The following is a 16,182-nucleotide window of genomic DNA, read 5'->3' on the forward strand; positions in this document are numbered from 1 at the left end:
CTGTAATAAATTACTAGGACAGGGCAAGCCTGCATTGTCTGGCTTATAGCTGTAACTGCGCTCCTGTGAATATATCGTTCCTGTACTGAAATCTGAAATTCGAAGCACGTAACTGAAGCGTAAATTATAAATTATAAGTGGTGGAATTATAATTATTATTGTATTATATACATATACAGTAATTGCTTAATTTGTATATTTATTGCTACAAATTCCTTCTGCTATATGCTATGGATTCACATGAAGACAAAATGCAGCACACAATTGAAACGCAATAAAATAATTAATGTAGTCCTTACATAGTTAACATAGTGCTAACAACACGATATGAACCTATGGAGACCAACCTTTGAGCCAAAAGGGTATGGGAGATGCCTTCCTCCAGCTGTGGACATAAATAGGCTGATAATAATGACAACAATTATATTGATAATAATTACAATTATCAAAATAATATTAATAATAATAACAACGACAACACATGCTACGAAAACAAACTAAACCCAGGCAATCAAAAGATAATAATAAGAGTGCAGATAAGCTCACACTGTTGCATTAGTTATTGTATATGTTGATATACATTTTGCTGCATACCGTGCATTCACTTGTGCTAAAATGCAAAACACACGATCGAAACGCATTAAATCAATAATGCACGTATAAATAAACGTGTGTAGCTAATGTACTCACTGGATTAATTGCCAGATGCTCTGCCACGCATTTGATGCGTAATTCAAGAGAAAAGAAGACAATCAGAATGTAATAAATAAATAGTGCACGTGTATGCTCCCTTAAATTATGAACTACTGCTGCAACCGCATCCTGCAATGTCATGCAAGCGTGGAAAAGCAAAACGAGCAGCATGCAGATCGTACCTTTCGTCTGCCGGGATCCAAAAGAGTTTTATGGAGGCCTGGCGTGAAGAATTTCGACACCACTCAGTACAGCACGATCTGTAATGACGGCGCGAATCCATTCACCCGCCTGTTTCGATGAAACAAACTTTACGGTGGTAAAAACGGCCCTTGGAACACCGTGGATCGTAGAATACAGGTGGACAAGTCAAGAAACGCCCCTTTTCAGCGGTGCGAAGCAGAAAGACGCGGTTCCAGTGTTCCACTCCGGGTGGCGCTCGTATTTTTGCAGTCTCGAGCCGCAACTTTTAAGTTCACTAGCATATCAAAAAACCCCCGTAATTAATAAGTAACCTGGTAAAAAGTATAAAATGCAACAACAACGTCCATTTATGGTTCGTATGTAGTACAGCCTCCAAACGTTAGGATCGCTGCAGTCACGCGACAGAAAAACGGCGGAGTTTCATCCCCCTGGCCTGAGCAGGTGCGCGGCCGAGCAGGGGCACTGCGCTTGCCGCTGTCAGCTGGTTACGGGGCTTAGAGAGTGAGGGGTACCTTCGCACTTCCTTTCTATAGTATGGCTGGCGTGACAAGGGCAACGAGACCGGTTCCTCAAAGCAGGCGCACTTCGCTTCAGCGCAGGCACTTTGCGCAGCCCTTATCGCGCCGGGCACACTACAAAAGCAAGAACACGAATTCCCCTTTCTCTCTTTAGCTGCGCAACCAGCCAACAGCGGAAAGCGCAGCGCCCCTGCTCGCTAACGTGCTTGCTCCGACCACGGTCGCCGTGGCCCACAAAATCTTGAGAAAGACTGCACCTATCTGGGAACAGAATGCAGGGCTTTTGATGGTAGCTGTCGTTGTCACTTCCCAACTTTCCACAGTAAGTATGGGGAAATGTTTATTGGTGATGTAGACGTCGCAGCAAAATAGAACTTTATGATTCGGGTGAGCTTGTAACAGCAGCAGACACCACCATTGGTCAATTCTTTTGTACGGGTATGTGGATTGTGGGCGGGTATGTTGACATTGCAGCCGAATGGGAATTGGTGACATGACATGAGCTTCTCATGGCAGCTGTGATCGTCATCGGTCAATGCATCTGGGTGTGTATGTGGTTGTACCTACAACCGCCTTAAACGTGTGGTTGCAATGTTAAACATAACGAAGTGCCAAACAACTCCAAACTTCAAGGAATTTTAAAAACTTCAAAAAAAAAAAAAGAAACCCATTGTACCTCGAGCTGAGTGTACCGCAGTTGTCGGCATCTTCTGCATCGAAGGCCACAACGCATTCACGAGGTCCACCTTTAGTCAGATAGGCCCACCGAGCTATGTGATATGCATGTCGAGCCACCAAGATTAACAAAGTCGTAATTCCTAGCAGCTGTGGCATTTTTACATAGTGTGTATAATTCTTTCAACCAACCACCTGTGACAAGAATACGGCGCCCTTCAAGGACGAAAGGCGGCTTTAATGAGCCTCTTGGAGACCACCATAAGTCGGCGTCCATGACTGAACATGAAGACCGTGTAGTTGAGATGCAGGAGCAGGGCCCATGCAGGCGAGGCCAAAGCCACCATTAGGTGTCACTTTTTTCCTCTATAAAGTTCCAACAACCTGACTTGCTCCTTCTTTTGAACGCTTGTCAGTGTTTGCGCGAATTTCAATGCATTTGTGCTTGCCCTAATTTTAGTGTAGTCTCTTGTCTGCTTGACTATCTTCACTACCTATATGCTGTCCTCATGCTGTCGTTACGTTTGAGCATATTCTCCCTTTGTTCCACGTTGTGTGAAGCCGCTTGCCTCCCGTTACTTTCCCTTTTTTATCCTTCCTTTCTTATGGTGCGCTGTGGCAAAATGGCGCAATTAAAGAAACGCATTAAAAGTTCAAAATGAGTGTTTGCTTACCCAAGCTACACCTTATCTGTGAGGTACGGCGTAGTGGAGGGCTACGGACTAACTTGAGCAACCTGGGGATCTTTAACGTACAGAAACGTCTTGACGCAGGGCTGTTTTCGATTTTCACCTCCACCATAAAGACGTCCGCAGTGGCCGGCATCCAGTGCGCCCTCTCAACTCCTTAATCAGCCGCCGCGGCGACTAGAACATTAAGTGTGTATTCCCCAACGTTTCACATCTAGGCGTAATACAAGGAAAGAGAACTAAACTATGGAAGTTCATCGGTCTTGCACAAACCGGGAAGTTTGAAATCGTTTGGCCAAAACTACAGGATATATACAAACCAAGCGCCGGGTGCGTTCAGTTGTGTTACACATCGGTGAGTAAGTTTAGACGGGTTGTAAGCTTGAGGCAAGTCCTTTTCGCTGCTAAGCTTAAACCCTCGCGGTGCGGATGTTTAATTTTATTTGTTTATGTATTTATTAATTTATTTATTTATTGGTTGGTTGGTTGGTTTGTTAGTTTGTTAGTTAGTAGTTAGTTTGTTTGCTCAGCGTTCGAAAGCTTTCAGGGGTAACAAAGTTAGTAAACGTCGAAATGTTGCTCATGAACATGTTCCTCCACACGAACGCCTACCCTACAACGTATAGTGATGGGGTGCAATGGACTAACGACGCCCGAACCAATCACCGCCCTCCGAAAGTCTCCTCTTTTAAAGGGACACTGAAGTGAATTTGTCAAGCTCCCGTTTTTGCTTGCACTGCGTAGACTGGCTCAAATTAGCACACTTTTCATCGTTTATCCGGTTGACAAATCGGTAATTATTTTACAAAGCGCGAAGGAAGAAAAACTACCATGCGCAGTTTGCGGCGGCCGCACCAACTAAGGCTGTGACGTTGGGAGGAGGGGCGCCGTGATTGGACGATGCCCAAGGTTAGTAATCAAATAAGTTTCGGTTTCGGTTTCGGTTCTGTAGAACATAACCAATGGCGTTGTTGGATGGGCATTCTCAATATCTCAGTAATCATCGTACCGCGCTTCTGCCATGTTGTCGGCTGTAAAATGCAGAAGATCAGCCTCCCAGGACGGCTTGTAGTCGTAGTATTCACTAGCCGAGACCTACGCAGTTCATGAACGCCCTCCGCGTACCCGCAGACGCCCAAATGTCATGCGCTTTTCCCCCATATTTGGAGCTTGCCTCCCTCATGCCTGTATCGTAAAAAGAGTGTTCGCACCAGGCCAAGGGTCTGTTCATTCTGGCCTGTGCCCACTGCCTGCAAGCAGTCGGTACTTATGGCAACAGCACGCCAACGAGAACTCGCTAGCGCGCCAGTGCCAGCCTGCGCGCGTTTTGTGAACTAGTTCGTGTAGCCATGAACGTCGCGGGCCAAAAAAAGGTGAACTCAATATAGAAAACATCGGCGGTAAGCAAAAAAGTTAACTTACAAAAATAAAAGCACGTACTCGCGGGGATTCGAACTCGTGACTTGCAAAACACCTGCGGTGACATACCAAGCGCCCCAGACCACTGAGCAACGGAGCGGGCTCGCAAAAGCATTGCTAATATAGGGTATATATTGTACAACCGGTTTACACTTTTATTTAGTTTTGGCATTTCAAGCAGCTTAGGTGACTATTTGTTGTACTGCGCTCGTGCAGTAAGCGTCGCCCGAGTTTCCACAGTAGCTCACGTCTAGCAATTGCATTTCGTAGACGGAAAAGCGTTCGCAGATGCGTAGTCGTGCTGCTGACCGCTGTGCTTGTTCGCCCAGCGCAAAAAAGTGCTTCCCGCGCCCTAGTTTTACGCTGTACGGTAAAAATATCAGTTGATTTTATTTCCTTAGTACGTATATTGACTTCGCTGACTCTTCTCCCGCCTTCAAGAGGCCTTATATTTTCCTACTGGCGTACCAGTCAGCGAAGCGTCGCATGTGCGCTTGTGAAGCGCTTGAGTGAAGCGACCTTGACTTGGAGCTAGGTACAGTGTACAAACAAGCCAAGTAAAGAAAGGCACATTCTTTCATTCACAAACGTGTCCTGGCTTCGTTTCAACTAAGCGAACGAATTGCGACCCAGCAATTTTTTTTAACCTCCTTGATTGCGACGACCCGCCGGCGGCCGGCGGACGAAACGCTGGGCCGACTGACTCTGTCTGAAGGCCGGGGAGCCGTGCAGTAGCGCAGCCAATTGCCAGCTCATCCCCTCCTGACGACAAACGCCACAGAAAATGGGCGAGCGTATAGAGAGGAGGACAGCATTTTCGAATTAGTTTTTCTACTAAATAAAATCGCGTAAACGCGCCTAGAGTGGTCGAAACATGGCCTGGGGACTCCGGACTACAATTTACGCTAGTAATCCCGCAATGTTTACATATCACTTCAGTGTCCCTGTAGGAGTGGATTACGTCACTGCAAAACCAAAATTGGATCCCGCCTTCATTGTGGGGTTTCGCCTGTGAGGCACTCACAGTGCGCAGGACTCAGCCACCAACTTCCTTAACCACATTTCCCAAGCCAGCCAAGCGCCATCCCTTCGTCAATAAATTGCTCCCTCCTCCTCCCTCGCACGTGATTTATGACCAAGCTACGAGTGTACTCAGGGCAATCATTAGAGATATTCTACCGTTAATTACGTCGTTGTCAACGCTTGTGACTGCAAAAACGTGCAATGACCAGCAACGTGAACGTTATCTGTTGCGGCCTTTCATAGGGTGCACAAAGTTTCACAATGCCAAAGGTACAGCGAATAATAATTTTGGGCAACCCTGCTACCTAATGTACACTCCTAGACATTTAGAAGATTCATTGCCACATTAAAGAGTGTTCTTGGGCTAGTTGGTGGATCATTTCAAGGGTTGAAAAAACTGCGCATACAGGACAAAACAATAAGGAAGGGACATGACGTTAGCAGTCACATTACCTGGACTACCACATTACCTGGGGGTTCATGCATCACTTGTGTACCACGTAGAAGACCACATTACCTGCCACGTTACCTGGAGGTTCGTGCACCGCCTGTGTACCACGCAGGTGTGGCTGCTTTTCCTATGCGCCCTGCTCCTGTCGGCGTTCGTGTGGGCCTACAGCGACTACGTGCACTTCAGGCTCGCCGGCGGACTTAGCAGAGCCTTCGACCTGTCGGGCATTTACCTACAACGGTTCTGGACCTTTGTCGAGAACGCTATGCTGGAAGGTACGGACACTGCCTGTGTTCTTTTAATGCATATATCATTCTTTGCCGAGTACCCCCACAGCCAGGACCGTGTAACGACCTGCATTCCCACAAAAATGCTGATATCGCGGAAGTTCCGCCTGTAATCGTTATAATAGCCCGTAAATGGATATAACTGGTCGCGCGAAATTCTGAAACACTGGAACATTAAAAATATGAAAATTACGAAAATGGCGAACCATGTCCCTGCATAACCACGCCCTGCATTTACACAATAATGCAGATTTCGTGACATTTCCACCTCATCTTTATAATAGCGTAAATGGAAATAATTGGACGGATAGGATTTAGAAAAACCATAAAAATTGGCTGTAAAGAACTCTCAAGACAAGCGGCATAAGAATGCTACACATTAGTAGACAATTCTCTGAATTTCTGCATTTTTTTTATTCGCTCCCTGTCGTTAGCGACCGATACAGGCAAAAAAACGATTCTTTATCGTCATCGCCATCATCCTCGTGATCAACATCATTATATTTATTCTCACTTGACGACGAAGCCTTTTCCGGTGGGATTTTCTTACAGCTCCTACGTGCGGCATTAAAATACATTTTTTGCCCGCCTGGGCGCTAAAGCGACTCATTTACTCTGTAATCAATTAATCAACCAAGCAATTATGTAATAAAAATTGATACATCAATAATTCGATCAAGCTGAATGTTGTTCGATTTCAGCAGATGCATATTTCACGATGATCAGGTTACACAGGATATGAGGTGTTGGAATCTGCATAAAGATGACTCGTTGCCGTGGACATCAACCGTCTGACTGCGATGATATGGCACAAGCACCTACTCGGCGCGGGCCGCCTCGTCTGATTAGAAGTTATCCTGAAACGCAGGTGTATTTAAGCAACTACGTCACGCTGTAAACTCATGTTCATGGCTCCAACCATTTTTTAGCTGCGTACTATCACCGTTATTCACGGCCTTTATTATTAACCATCGAGCGCCTACGCTGCGGCGTATGCTGAGCTCTCATACATGTAGAAGGCCTGACACAATTTCCGGCACGGCTTAAAAATAAAAAAAAGGCTCGATTAAGAAAGTTTCAGGTTAAAAGTTGCGCAATCCTCCGAAGTGTGCTTCTGACATTTTTTTTTTTCTTTTGCATAACGCCCACGCACAGTATATAGGTCGACGAAGTTACGTCTGAAGAGATTGCAGAGACGCGTGTCATACTTCCGACAGGCCGAACACCCGCGCGATATGAAAAGCTTTGCATGACGTCAATGGCATGGATAGAGTGCGTATGCTTATACGTATTCTCTGCTGTGGCTTGCTCGTGGAGCTCGCGTCATTCAGGTAATGCTGACTTCGCATTGAAGCGCTGACACGACAAGTACGGTTGCAGGACGCTGTAAGAGGCATGCGACAGTAAAACTGACTGGCGCCTTATCTAACCTGGACTATTTGTAACTTTCTTCAAGTGAAATGTATTTTATCCAGTGTGTCGAACCGAAAAAAATACCGGTTCGGTTACGGTTCTGGTTCAGGCGAAATCATTTCGTTCCGGTTCAGTTCCGGTGCGACAAAATCACGTACCGAACGATTTCGCGAGCCGATTCGGGAGCTTGAACCGGTTTGCGAACAGGTTCGATGAGTTGAATTATCACTGAAATTAGAAAAAAAAAAACACTTCGTAGTTTAAACCAAGAGCCAAATCAAAATACAAACAAATATTCGAAATGCTGCTGTTCCCCAAGGGCAGTGGCGCAATTGCAAAGCCAACTTTGAGCAATTACGAGATATTAGAAAAACAGATGAAGTGGCGACAATTCACCACCCACTTTCTCGCCCAGACTTTATGCGGCCCTAGCGACTATTCATACAGCCACCGCCAAGAGATATGACTGTGGGATACATTTTCGCCCTTTCCTTTTTTGTCGAAATCGCAATCGTCGCTGTGGAATCGCCCATCACGCTAACCTTGAAGCCTTAAATTTAGGCCTGCGTAGGTGCTTTCAAATACCAGCGCTTAATACCAATGGCACACATTTTTTATATTTGTAACAAAACAGAAAAATCTTACAACAGGCACATAAATACTACCAATAAATTAGATTATTTGGTCACCCTGAATAATTTGCTGGCTGTCACCTTATCGAATGTGTTAGCCACACTTTTGCTAAAAGTAAGCTGTAGTTAACGCTCAGTCACTGCATTGTTGCTCTGACCACTGCAATTCCTTTTGCGATAGCTAAACTGGATGTGTGCATTACGATCAATATGTCATCATACCGCCTGACCCCTGGACATCGTACACATTGCGGAATCTTATAACAGATTATGCTGTTACAAAAGGAAAATGAAATTTGACGCGTGGAGCATGAGATGGGACTTTTTTGAGTAGACGCTCTTTAATTTGTCCACAGCAGTACTCCCCTCCGGAACAAGTAGCAGTATAAGTAATGTAGTGAGTTGGGCAGTCAGTACAAGTGCACCTTCGAAAAACAGCAGATCTGAAAGAGACAAAACTGCATTAGCGGCAAACGGCTTAGCCACTGAGCAGCTCCTGCGGTCACACTTGTCAAGTATTAACAATTGGCAGGTGTCGGACCTTTTAAACAAATTGCGAAGTGCAAAAACTTTGCACACATCGGGTGTGGGCTTTCGCTGTTGCGCAGTGGAGCACTCCTGCAGCCTGACTGCTCCAAAAAAGTCACAGCTAGGGAAGGGCGAAGTTGTTTTATATCCCGTGTAAGCTGCCGAGAACAGAGTTGTACACGTTCCTCTAAAATAGGAACGAAACCTCGTTCCTTGCTCCTTCCAAATTTTGAAACGAGTTCCCGTTACAAGTTCCTTTATTGCGAAAGGAGCGCGTTCCAGTTCCACTTCGAAAATTGGAACGTGTCGTTACATTAACGTTACAATTAGGTTTTTAAATTAAAATATAGTTTCGGATAATCTTGGGGCGAAATTAAGTGAGAACTTTAAGACTCACATCGAACTACGTATATTATACAGATATTAATTAACACTGCCGGAAGCAGATTATCTGGAGATAAAAATAATCAAAAGAAAATCTCCTAGGCGAATTTTTTCAGAGCACCGGACAAACTCCAGACGGTGCTGGGACATTTCGGTGCATGATCTTTCGGTGCGGAAATTTCGGTGTACGGACATTCCGGCGTACGGACATATCGGTGTACGGGCGTTTCGGTGCTCGGACATTTCGGTGTACGGACATTTCGGTTTGCAAACTTTTCGGCGACCAAATTATCCGGTGCTTGCCAGTTTGCGAGAGCCGTGATATTTTTATATCCGCTTAACGTGAGTGATGGACAACAATCTGGAGCGGTGAATTTATTTATTGATTGATGCCATCTTTGATCTTTGCCAGGTATTTTTATAAATTCTACATTTATATATTTTTGTTTAATACATATTCCTGGGGACACCTGTTATGCAGCCGATTGAATTCTTTAGCACGCGTTTTTTTTTTCATTTACAATTGGTTGTTAATTTATATTCGCTCTTTTGTAGCTAAGACCGGTTTTTACGATGGTCTGACGCCTTTTTTGTATTTTTTAAAAACTATACACCCCCAAAATTACATAAATTGCATGACACTCTCAATATCCAAACCGTAAACATTAGCTAGCCCCCCGAATGCAGAAAACCTTAAGAAGGGTATTACTTAGGCTGGGCTGCCTTGCTAAAATAATTTTGCGAACACTGGTCTAGGATATTGTCGTGGAGGAAGAACGGGCCTTTTTAAAAACAGCCGCAGCTTCTAATGTCCTAAATGTTGATTAAGGGCGTACGGGCTGTGCATACAAATTCCACCCATCCTGTTCGGAAAAACCAACCTTCATTTTATGTTTACATGCCTACATTCACCACATTTTAATTCTATGTCTTGCCCCCCTCCCCCTTCCCATCTGCACGCTCTAATCTCGACCACATTTCTTTTTCAATCATATTATTTTCTGTTTCCCCTGAAAATCCTACAGGCGTGGCGGAGTTCACGGTCTCCGAAGCCTCACCGCAGTGATACAGGAAAACGCTTTACATTCACCAGGAGCTCACGAAACCTCTATAATGTGCAACAAAAAGCCACCCAAAAAGCCGCTGAGAACACAATGGTCACTATAGTTTGCTGGCAACACCCTTCCGCGCGTCGCGGTCATACCGATGGCGCCCTTACTCCAGGAATCGCTCTGTCTTCGCCTTCAGTCTCCCCATTGTGAATCAACTCTTCAAGTCGCGCATATCATGGACACCCCAGGCATACATCGCTTTCTCCCATTATCAGGAGCAGAGAGAGAGAGAGAGTAAACTTTATTCAATTTGCCAGCTGTGTAGCTTAGTCGTCGGCCGTGAGCCCTTGGGCTCTGGCAGCGTCCTCAGCCAGCTGGACGGCCGAGAGTTGATCTTCCGGGCTGGAACTGAGCAGCACGGTCTCCCACTGCTCACTGTTAGTGATTGTGCGGCCATTTGTGATCGCCTGCGGACACTGCCATAGCATGTGCGCCAGGTCCGCTCGTTCCTGATATCTATGACACTGGGGGGAATAGCGCCCTAAAAAATTGAATAAGGTAGTGTGATGAGAGCGGCAACAGTCGTGTCCAAGTTTTCGAAGTCCAGTTGACGCAATGGTGAACCACAAGTGACACCCCTCTCTCTCTACCAAGGGGGCTGGTAGCCGGCGGGGCTCAGCCTTCCCCTCCCCTAAGTAACGCCACCGTAAGTGCGATCGTTGGTTGGTTAGTTTGAAGTAGAACCGACACCGAATGTAACGAATACGACATTGATGGAGAAAATAATTAAAACGGAATTCACACGCGCTTACTACCTCGTTTTTCTGTTGCTTTTTCTGCGCGGATGCTTTGCTGTATGTGTGTGGGGGAGGGGGGGGGGGACGGACTAAAAGCAGCAGCGTCTTGCACCGTTGCGTTAAATGAAAGCAAAGCGCTTCGATAACACTTAAAGTATTAGGGTTGTTCACATGAATGTTAAAATAAAAAAAAAAGGTTGAACGCATGGAAATCAACAACGTTAATTTTTACCATCTACTACAGAAATTGGGTTTTACGTGGCAATGCTCCGCGAGGGTTTAGCGTTAATTTCCACGTATGGTGGCGCAAGCACTAGTCTCGAACGTAAAATGATCCCAAGTCACGAAATTACAATATTAAAGCTAAAATGTTCAAAGAATGCCTGGGACATCCGTGATTCGAAATGTCTGGGCCAAGACGTCGTGCACCAAAATGTCCGTGCACAGCAATGTCGGCACCGACGCGTCCTGCACCTAAAGGTCCGACACCGAAATCTCCGGATACTGTATTAGACAATCTTTCCCCGCCAGGGACCAATTCTATCGGCCAGACGCGCGTCCTGGCCTCCCCAGGCAAACGATGAAAGGTGAAAAGCATTCTCGCGGCTATGCTATTCACCCGTCGAACGCCGCGTAAGTTCAACCAGCATGAAAGCAAGCACAAGCTGCGGCCTTCTGCGTGGTTATTCTTCTGCCTTTGACCTTCGAGGAAGCACTAACGGCTGAAGGGCGGGCAAATTGACAAGCTTATAGGAAGAGAAACGCAGTAGTGACTTGTGGATTTTTGTACTCGAGCCTTGGCATCCAAAACCGCCAAACCCTAGCCAAATAACGGCAGGAACGCCGTTCCTGCCGTTCCTTCAAAAACCTAACGAGTTACCATTACAGTTACACCGACCCTTAATGGAACGGCGGCGTTCCCCCGTTCCTCCAAAAAGGAACTAGTTCCAGGAACGCCGTTCCTTGTAACGCCGTTCCGTACAACACTGGCCGAGAATGACATTTCGTTTGGTCAGCTTCCACTACGCTCGCGCTTCCAGCAGCAACAGACCTTTGCTACATTGGTGCTCATTGATTTCCCCTGTTGTTACATAGAGCGTGATAGTGCTCAATTGTCTGGAGGGGAAAGTACGCGAGCGGGTACGAAGTTGATGGTACGTGAAAGAAAAGAAGGCCTGAATTGCATTGACTGTGCAAAATCTACAACGGAGGATCCAACCGTTTCGGCATGAACCGGTAACCGTTATGTCTTTTTTTCGGTTCAGTTCTGGTTCGGGGTCAGCATGCTCAGAAAATAACGGTTCGGGTTCGGGTTCAGTTCCGGCAAAAATACCAGTTCAGTAGCGGTTTTCGGTTCGGTTCGGTTCCAATTCGACACCCTGATTACCCTCATGTGCTTTGTGAAACTTCAATTTCATTTGAAAGTGGTTAAACTAAAGAAAGCCGTTATCTCCGAATTCGTACCTATTAATTTCTCAGGTGTTACTTACTGAAGGAAATCGCTGACTCCGGTCTTGACTTTGTATCTACAAGGAATTGTATAGATAAAATTCCGAGCAATTTGTGTATTTAGGCATCAATTAAACCTTATGTATAGAGGAGGAACTCGCACCCTGACTCAATGGCTCAAGAGAAACCCTAGCTGCTACATCATTTCACAAAATTTTATCCCTGTATGTACAGAGCCTCTAGTACGAAAACGTGTTCCTTAAAATAAAAACCTCCACTTTCTGAAAACTTCCGTAAAAAAAAAAGTGGCTTCAGATGTGGCATTTCAAAGCCTCAGAAAGGGTTTCCAAAAATCTAGGCAGGGACTCCGAATATTTTTATGGAGCCTTACATCGGGCACATTCTGTCACTAAAAGATGTCCCTTTGATTCCGAGTGCAGATAATAATTTTCCTCTTCTTTGCAATGCGATACTTTAAATAAAGGCAAACAATTCTGGTCCTGAAGAGTTCGAATTAGAAACAGTCGGCAGCATTCAGTTGGATGTAACCATTTGTCTGTGTAATTTAAGTGCTATGGCACTCAGCTGCTGTGGTTTTGCATTGCCTAACGCCCTTAACCTGATATTCCCACACGTTCTCATTTTCCGAAAGTGTCATTAATCCGGTAAGTATAGGCCTGAGATGATAGGGAGTTCGCGCATTGCTTCTCCCGCTTACCCTTTACGTGGAATCTGGTTTCCTGAACTGAATCTTCCTCCACAACATTTTTTTACGTGTACCTGAGTATTATCAACAACAGGAATGGCCTCCCCTTCTCCCACCCTTTATAGTTGGTCCGCATACCTCGCCTACACAGTGTCCTCATGCGGACAAATCGCCATGCCACACGCTACTTCGCAATTAGGCTACCTTGGAATTGCTAGAGCACAGACTTTTTATTGCCGCCATTACTTGCAGCCTCGCCGAGGCTTCCTCACCGCAGTTCAGCGCGGATTGTGGTCGCCACCTTCTGGCTCGTTGTGATCATCGTGACCACGGCGTTTGCCGGGCAAATGAAGGCCATCATGATGGTGCGCCAGGAGGCCGACCGCATCGACAGCCTCCAAGACCTGTCCCAAAGACCCAGCATCAAACCTTACGTGCCTGCAGGGAGTGCCGTCGTATCATCTATACGGGTGAGACACTCAAGGCACGGCATCGCATTAAGCGTTGGTAGATTATTTGGTTCAGAAAATTTCGGTTTCGTAGAAGCCGTGGGCTAGTCCTCGCATCACAGCCGGTACTTGATCAGCAAAAGGCACAAGACACGCATTGAAATTTTAAGTGCAGAGCACCTTACGGTCTCGCCTTGTCGTCTAGCCCGCTAAGGGTCGATGCGACTGTCCGAATCAGGCAGCGCAGCGAAATAACGGACGGACCCAAGTAGAGACTTATGTATCATTGTCATGGGGTCACGCTGAGGCTTCGAAAACCACGCGGTTTAAATAGTCATAACCGTTCGAACCTCGTGAACCGCTGGCGCTTGTCATACATCTCCCCGTTGTTTAGCGCAAAGAACGCTGCAGGTACATTTTCTGGCAAAATCTGTGTAAAATAACCGGCAGCCCCTGCGTTCAATTTGTTAGGAACGCTCGTTGGGTTGGTTTTTACGATAGCAAGAGAAAAAATCTGCCGCGCAAGAAAAAAAAATGGCGCATTCGAAATGCCGCAGGAAGGCTCCAGCCGCGCAAGAAAAAAATACCGCTTTCGAAATGACGCACAAAGGCTCCAGCATACGAAATGGAACCAATCACAAAAAGAACAAAACTCCTGCTGGCGCAGTTTCAGGCGGGGGGCGCGCGAGCACTGCGAAGGCGGGAAATTTAAAATGCATTGGGTGGCAGCAGTGAGAAGATAACGGTGCCGCAGCCCATTATGGTGAATCACTGCTCTGCACTTCCGGAAGCTTTCACATTGAGTGGAACGGCATTAATTCTTTTTTTATTCAAGCGCAATTGTGGCCGCCTTGAGTCATTTAGCGTTCGTGTCACGGGCACCGGTGGCTTGTTGCGCTGATGACATGCTTGAGGTGGTTACTGGAGAATTTGCATCCAACTAACGAGCAATACGGACCAGCAAACAGAATTAGTGCCGTTTTACAGGATGCGACGGACCGAAGCTAACTTCCGGGGTCCCATCGCCGACATACGTGGTGCCATATGTACTGCTACATCCCAAGGATGAACTTCACGGGGTTAACCTAGCCCGTGCGAATCGCTTTGATGTGAATCAGTCTGTCAGACCGTGGCAAGGATAAAATATTGTTACGCTGTGGCTTGGTGGTTCGACGCGCCTGTGCTTTGAGGCGTGCCAAAGTGGAGGACTACAGGTCAATCTAGACCACCCGACAATCATTAACGTGGGTCCAAATTTCTTCACATGGGAACAAGAGAAAGCGCCCGCGGCGTCAGGCATCAAATCAAATCCGTGTTCTTGGAATATGCAGCCCAACGCCTTAACTACTGGTACACCGTGGTAGGTTGTGTGACAGCTGAGGTCATCCGTGTCTACAATGAACAAGCTTCGAAATTATACAGTGCACAGATGATAACATTAGGTGTCGTTCGACGGTTGTGTATCTGTAACCATTGCAAGGGTGTTTCTAAGAAGAATGGGTCGTCAAATCTGGGGAGAAAACAAACCCGTCGACTCTACAGACCACCATGACGAATGGGTAGCCGTCTGATGCGCGACTTCGGCGAAGAGAATGAGACAGAGTCTCGAATTCAAAAATAGAAAGATGTATACTCCAAAATCCGAGGTACTATAAAGGCCCTATTCCATAAAAATAAGTGAAAGGTAACGCATAATAGGATAAATACGAATGAGTAGAACCGCACAGAACAAGTACAAACTTGTGTTGGGAAACCTAACCAAAACAGACACCGGGCCAATGATGTACCGCTGTCTCGGAGGCGAAAGTGGCTACCTGCGAAGGGTTGCTTTGGTATAGGCGAGATCATCCGATGACGAACAAGGAGATTCAGGAACTCGAGAGCATGTTGGAGTCTTAAAAGACGCGGGTCGTCAATGACGATACAAGTATGGTCAAAAACCACCGCGACCTATCGGGATTCCTAGGAGACTGCTTAGTCTCGGCACGGGCGTGTTTTAGGGGCAAAGCACCTTTGGGGCTCGTGCTCTCGGCGTCTCCTGTCGTCGTCTCATGTCGTCACGGTAAATCAAGTTGTAAAACAATATTAAAAAACAAGTGTATAATGTAAAAATAAACTAACAAGATTTCAGCTAATTTAAATTATAGTAATATTGAGGATTTAATTGCATTAAAAACACAACATTGTTAAATACTGTCTCGAAATTGGTTTCAAACGCCATTTCCTCCTGTAAAGCATTATCCTTAGCATGATGCAGCGTGTGACACGAAGACAACTTACGGCCAGTCTGTCTCTTATTTAGTTGCTTAGATACGGTTCAACGCAAGAGAGGGCGCCACCGCCTCAGCAAGTGTGCGATTACTCCTCCCACTAGCGCTTCTCTGGCGCCCAATCAGCGCGCGCCATGTGGCAAACGAGACTTACAATCTCTCGATACACTTATACATTGCATGCATAACTCCTCCTCAGGTTTCACGTTAGTTGAGATGGCCCGGGGAATGTTGTATAGTCGAACTAACACGGGGGAGCAAAAACAACATACAAAACGTCCGCCGCAGTAGGACTATGTAACTTCCCCATTCCCCCTTTTCGAACCGTCTGTTGCCAATCCCAGGGAAATTTGCGTGGCTTCCGAGAAAAGGCTCGAATTTTCACGTGGCCACAAAGGGTTATTTTTCTATTTACTTGCCAGCGAGCGAGCGCATCCTCACGCATGAATGCGCGAGGCAGCGACGGCGGCCGAATGAAGAGTTATCGACTCACCCGGGACCAGGATATTCAAGAGGCCTATCGGGGATCGAAAGGAAATACCC

General features: G+C 46.2%; 1 protein-coding gene across 1 annotated transcript in view; it reads left to right on the plus strand.

Moving 5' to 3' along the window:
* Positions 1–16,182, plus strand: part of LOC144153361 (putative glutamate receptor) — a 59,582-nt gene that overhangs the window by 33,787 nt on the left and 9,613 nt on the right. Inside the window, exon 5 of the mRNA XM_077685013.1 lies at positions 13,173–13,390. Within this exon, the coding sequence (XP_077541139.1) occupies positions 13,173–13,390 (218 nt within the window). The remainder of the gene's footprint in view (positions 1–13,172; positions 13,391–16,182) is intronic.

This window comes from Haemaphysalis longicornis, unplaced genomic scaffold (assembly GCF_048455015.1).
Source record: "Haemaphysalis longicornis isolate Haplotype H1 unplaced genomic scaffold, Haemaphysalis longicornis Haplotype H1 scaffold_9, whole genome shotgun sequence".
NCBI lineage: Eukaryota > Metazoa > Arthropoda > Arachnida > Ixodida > Ixodidae > Haemaphysalis > Haemaphysalis longicornis.